Here is a 6,227-nt window from a genome sequence, read left to right on the forward strand (position 1 = left end):
GGGGGGGGGCGACCTGCGCTTGGAGTGCCCGCAGCCTCTTTGCTACCCAGCTCATCCTACCTGCACTGCTGCGTGGTGAGACAATTCCGGCTACCCCAGCTTATAGGGGAAAATATGATCCAGCCATTCGGGCAAATCCCTCCCCTCTGCTTCCCTCACGTGAATAAGATGTGTAACTAAGGTGTACCCATATATGTTTAATGTGTTGTAATCACTCCTTTTGAACCTCCTGCCCCAAATTGCTTTGTTTTCCCCACAATAAACCTTGCTGTTGTTAGAAATTTAGTAAGCACTGAGCGAGTTACTCACTCAAAAAAGTCGGGACATAAGTTCCTGTATCCTCTGTGTGAGGCGATACCCGTATGGATCTCTCAGCAAATCCTGATAAGTTAATACACTCCAATAAGGAGATATAATAGGTCACGGATCGTGACAGGGGGTGACTGCCAGGGGCACAGGATGGCTTGTGGCCCATCCCTTCTGTCCCGCACCACATCCGTTGTTTTGGGTTCAGTTGTCCTTGAGAAGCAAGTCTGTTTAGTCCGTGAGCAGGGAATGATCAGGAGAGGCCTTTGCTGGCTTAAAAGGCATCTTGTTTAGACTGATGTGGGGAAGAAAAGAACAGTTTCCCACAGCTGTCTAGTGTACCAGCTTTAGCAGAACCCTCCAGGAACTGAACCTGAGCTGCCCTGGACCCTGACACTTACCACATAGAGGGCTGGGAAGGTTTCTGCCCCAGTGAGCTCTCAGCACCCTCCCTCTCTCAACTGCCTTTACGCTTTCTCAGCCCTGCAAGTCTCCCCAGATACCTGCAGGCAGTGCCCTCAGCCCTGCTGTACTGTGCAGAGGAGCTGCTCCTGGGCAGAGCTGTCTCTCTGCAGAGCTGCCCACTTGCCATTAGCTCCCTCCATCCCAGGAGCCCAGCCCAGCAACAGAGGACCAGCCCAAGGCAGCACTTGCTCTGACTCCTCTGGACTCCCCCCAGCTGTCCCTGGGACTCTTAAGGGCTCACAGCTTCTCCCAGGCAGCAACATCTCTCCTGGGCAGTGGGGACTAACACAGGCTGATGGCATCACTCACTGTCCCTCTCTGAATGATGCAGAGATGGATTTTACAAATGGGATTTTTCCTGACATGACCTGGTGGTCTGCCAGAGGTGTAAATGTTCACGTTCCTCTACCCTCATCCCATAGCCAGGCAGAACACTTCAGCAGGGACAGGCAGGGATTCAGCTGAGTCCATCAGGTGTCTCCTCTGGTCAGTAGCCCATGGACTGTAGCTCTCCCCCATGCACCCACAGACCCAAAGGAGCTGCAATTCCTCTGGCTTCAGCTCCTTGGGCACAAAAGAAGTGCCTGCAGGCCAGCCCCTTCCCTGGGGTCCATGGGGACTGAGGGGGACATTCAGCTGCTTCCACACAAGCACTTAGTGGCATCTGAGGTGCCAGGGATGGTCAAAGACTTGTAGATGTGTCTGCAGGTTCTGATGGAGCACATATGGGACACCCAGACCTGCCTGAGCATCAGCTGTGGGACTGGAGGGGAGGGTCCCTTGGTCACCTCAGATTACACCCAATGTTTAGGCCATCTGAACATCTTTTAAACTCACATTTCCATGGCAGCTGCTGGACTTTCAGCTGACCAATATGACATATGCACTAGAGGGAGGGTCGGATCTCTCTTGAAGCACCATCCAGTGCACTCACAGGTCACTGCAGAATTCAGGCCCATGGGAATCCCTGCACAGGTGAGACAGCTTGCACAGCTGTGGGTATTGTGATGGATAGATACAGGCTTCTCAGGAGACATTCAAAGTGGTTGAGTAAGGTGGGAAAATGAGCCTGGGGCAGGGCCTCTCTAAGGGATGTAAGCTCGAATGCATTGTGGAGCAGAAGGCGGGTTCTGTGAGCATTCTTAGGTTAGGAACAAATGTCACACCAGTGAAGGTGACATAAAGGTGGGAGTTAAATCACTCAGTCAAGGTGAGGAAGTGGACACAAGATTCTGAAGGCAAGATTTGGAAGTCTCCAGATCAGCAATTCACTGGCATTCACTGGACTGGCAAAGTGACTGGGTGCAAACAGTCCTGTAGATTTCCCATGAGTCTCAGGTTGAGCTTCTTACCCCGGTGGCCAGCTGGGCAACAAGGGTGAGTCAGAGCTGGTCAGGGACAGTGAAGTGTCAGCCTTGGCTGACCATGAACTTGTTGGGTCCCAGTTACCAAGAGAGATAAAAGTGGCTTCATCCTGGCTCAAACCAGGACAACCTGCAGGGGAGTCATGCAGCTGCTGAGGCATCAGCAGTTCTCTTCTGGGCTGAGGCGGGGATCAGTGCAGGATTGTTGCAGCAGTCCTGGGGACAAGCAGGGTCTGGGCAGGGTTCCCAGGGCTGGGTGGTCTGTCCATGTTAAGCTCCTGTCTTATTTTTAGGACACTTATGCATCTCGCCTGTGCCAATGGCCATGTGGGGGTGGTAAGATTTCTGGTGGGAGAGAACTGCCAGCTGGACCTCTCTGACAACTTCTGGAGATCGCCCTTGATGAAGGTATGTGGCACATGTCCTGCTCTTGGAGAGGGGCTGGTGGCCTGTGCAGGAGCGGAGGGGTGTCTGGTAGGATTCTGTGCAGAAACACAGAATCTGGTAGATTCTGTGCAGGCCTGTGCAGAAACGTGCCCGTTGTAATCTGAGTGGGACAGCAAAGGTGAGCTCATGGTTGCAGATGCTCTTCTTCCCCAGTGCTGAGAAGCTGGGTGAGCTGGGACAGTGCAAGGTCAACTGTGGAAGAGTTTCCTTTGTGTGTGTGTTTTTCCCAGGCAGTGCAGAGCCAGCAGGAAGAGTGTGTGGCTGTTCTGCTGGAGCAGGGAGCCAGCTTGACTCTGGCAGACTGTGATGGCAACATGGCCCGTCACCTGGCTGTCCTGTCTCCTGCTCTCAATATAGTGTGGCTGTTACCCCAGCATCGTGCCACTGCTGATGCCAAGAAAAAGGTAAATGTTTCCATTTCTTCAAGAAGTTCTTTCAGAAAGGTGCATGGATAATTTCTCAACCTGTTTTTTTTACTTTGATGTTTCCCTTGGTTTCTTTCTTTCAGGAGGGATGTACCTCACTGGTGCTGGCTGTGACCATCATGAAGAGGTGGCAGTTTCTCCTTCTCAAAGGAGCTGATGTGCATACTCAAGACACAGCTTAAAGGAGAAGTTGTTTTGAAGATGCCTTCTTTCCTGCTGCCCTGTGTTGAACTAGCTGCCCCAGATTTCATGGTGATGACCTTTAGAGTTGTCCATGTGACACATTGGTCTGCACTCGCTGATTTTTAGCCTGCCACATCTAGTGTCAAGGTGTCATTTCATGTCTGAACAGCCACAGTTTTCCACACACCTCACACTGACTTGAGGGATGATGGGAGAGACACAGGACTCATTTTCCTTCACTTTTCAAGAAGCTGTGAGGAAGAGGAGGATGAGGAGGGCTGGAATGCTTCTGAAGGAGGGCTCCATTTCATCCCCAGGGTGGCATGTGTTTACAGGGAACATGTCCTTCAAAAATAAATGATTTGCAGGCGAGTTTTCTCAGGGATTGAAGGAAACTGCAGTTCCAGCCAGTGTTGTTGTCTCCTTGGGAGCAGCTTCTGGCCAAGCAGCCTTTATTCTGCTGTGAGTGTTTCCTCACAGCCCTGGAGCTGTGGCAGAGCCTGCAGTAGATTTGTGGTCTGGGGCAAAAGACCAAGAGGTGAAGAGATAAACAACCACCTTGCTTGATTTCCTCTTGTTCTTGTGGGTCAGGTTGGCAGACCCTCAGAGTTACTGTTCTAAAGGATTCTGTTCTTCTCCTTTTATTGTTACTGTTTCCTGTCAGGTGATAAAACCCTCAGAGAAAAAGGAAAAGGGCATTTCTTGCTCAAGATCTACTGAAATCCTTCATCAGTTGGTTGTCTTTTCCTCTTCGTCAGGTGACTCAGGAGCTCTCAGTGGATGAGTGACTCCAGTGTGTCCTTTTCTCTTATCTGGGGTGCCATTCCATGCTTGCTTGTCACTTCCCTCTGCCCTTGTTCCCTCTTTGGAATGTGGGGCAGTGTCCTTATCAGCTCCAGGCTCTCAGCCCTGCTTTTTTCTGATACTCTGCAGAATCCCCACCTTGTGCAGCACTGCCTGGAGCATCTGTTCTGTGGCACTGGGATCCTGCAGGGATGAGGAACCCAAGTGTGGCGGTTTCAGCCACTCTGAAAGGCTGGAGGTGCAAGCATATGGAGTTTGAACCTGGTTTCATTTTCTAGCACTAATTGAAACAGAAATGGTGCATTTTTGTGGCCTGCTCTGGGAATGTGGGGATATTTTGGCAAGGATCCATGCAAGGACAGATTTATGCATGAAGTTTGGGGACCTGAGCAGTGACTTGTCCTGATTGGAGCCAGGATGAAGACAATTTTCCTTTTACTGATTTTTTTTTTTTTTTTTTTTTTCCCCTTCAGCAAGCTTTCTTTTAACTAGCCACAGTGTGTTCTAACTAAGACTGATAAGAACAGAACGTTTTTCTAACTGCTGGGGCTTCAAGGTCGCACCTTCACTCTGCTGGCTCAGACACTACAGAGAGATCTCTGACCCCCTGCAGGAGGCTGAGTTAGACAGACAGCAAAACTGGCCAGAGAGATTCCATTCCATGGAGCTACGTGAGCTCAGAGGAAGGACAGAGAGCACACAAGACAACTTCCTCCCTGCTGCTTCTTCCCTTCTCCTCCACCCATGGCCGGCGCCCGCGGAGGACTCCGTCCATCCCTCCCCGGGGACCCCCAGGCTCCAGCTCTCCTGACCCTCATCACTCTGCGCTTTCTCCAGCAGCTCCGGGATCTTTCGGGAGTCTTTGCAGCTCAGGAGAGTCTTGTGGGAGTTGCTGGGCGTGGGGGAGGCAATAGGGGGTTTGCACGTATCTGAAAATACTTGTATACAATTGTATCTATATTCTTATATTGTTAGTGTTTCATTAAAGCTGTTTAGTTTCGCTTTCAATGCAGCCAAGTCTCTCTTCTCCTCTCTCTTCTTCCCTACCTGGGTAGGAGGGGATGGAGGAGCTGCAGGAGAGAGGGCAGAGCAGCCAGGAGCTGAGGGGAGAGTGAGGAGGGGCAGGGATGCACAGGCATGGGGGTCAACGGGGATGAACAGAGTCCTCCCTGGACACCAGCCATGGAAGGGAGAGAAGGGGAGAAGAAGCAGGAAGGGGCTTGACTTCCATGATCCCTGACCTCACACCAAGCTCACGTGGATACATGGAATGGAATACTTGGGTCAATTTGCTGTCCATCTAGTCCACTCCTCCCTGGGTGGGGAGGTTGCAGATATGACCCTTCCATGAGCCTGGAAGTGAATTTATCTGCAGCACATATTCATGGGACCATTCAGGGTAGAATTGTCCTGTGCTCAGGAGGTCTCTTTTCTACCTTTGGTTCCAAGCAGAGACAGCTCTGAGGTTGAGCAAGTTGCTCAGTGCATGTTAGCATTGCCTGTGCAGACTCTGCACACAAGAGCCACACGTTGGAAGACACCATTACAGAAATGGAGACAAGGCATTTGACCAGCTCCTTAGAACACGTAGGCCATGTCTCCTGAAACTGCCACAAGCACCTAAGCTGTTGTGCACAGCAGTGTGGCTCCTCTGTAGGTGTCCTGCTGGTCTCCTGCCCCATGTTGGTCCTTAGGCTGTGAAGAGAATCGACACCAACCTTTTTACTAGCTTACTTTCACTTTCCAATCTGAAATGCAGGGCAGCTCAGGGGAGCTCTGATCATCCAGGCTCCCTGCTGCATAGTGACGGATTCAGGGAAGGAAAATGCAGCTCATCTTCTTGTGTCAGTGCACACCACACCAACATTTTGTCTTCTTTTGTGCCTTTCCACAAACCTGGGATCTGTCCATTGGCTGCCTTTGGTTCAAGAAGACACTGCTCCCTATTCCAGCTCTCCCTCCTCCAACAGGGAGGGAAAGAAAATGTGCAGCATGGGCGGACAATATTGTAGTCTTGAAGGTATACAAGAGAGAAAAGGTTGTACAACTAATTCCAGAATAGGTGGAATAGGAGGGTCCTGCATGGACCAGGCCTGGTCACGGCTCCAAATCCCCCCAGATGATCAACAGGGCGACTTCTCAAGACAAGCATCAAGGCAGGGGCACCTGGAAGGGAAGGTGCTTCCCAGGGTGTGTTTCTGTGTCTGTTCAGTGCTGGGGAGGGGAAAGAAGC

At 51.2% G+C, this 6,227-nt stretch overlaps 1 protein-coding gene across 1 annotated transcript in view; it reads left to right on the forward strand.

Annotated features, from left to right (window-relative positions):
* The first annotated feature begins 1,834 nt into the window (after positions 1 to 1,834).
* The window catches only part of RLF (rearranged L-myc fusion), a 61,422-nt gene continuing 57,029 nt past the window's right edge, over positions 1,835 to 6,227 (forward strand). The window contains exons 1-3 of the mRNA XM_010002907.1: positions 1,835 to 1,917; positions 2,429 to 2,543; positions 2,813 to 2,986. Of these exons, the coding sequence (XP_010001209.1) occupies positions 1,835 to 1,917; positions 2,429 to 2,543; positions 2,813 to 2,986 (372 nt within the window). The remainder of the gene's footprint in view (positions 1,918 to 2,428; positions 2,544 to 2,812; positions 2,987 to 6,227) is intronic.

Source organism: Chaetura pelagica, unplaced genomic scaffold, assembly GCF_000747805.2.
Source record: "Chaetura pelagica isolate M959 unplaced genomic scaffold, ChaPel_1.0 scaffold158, whole genome shotgun sequence".
NCBI lineage: Eukaryota > Metazoa > Chordata > Aves > Apodiformes > Apodidae > Chaetura > Chaetura pelagica.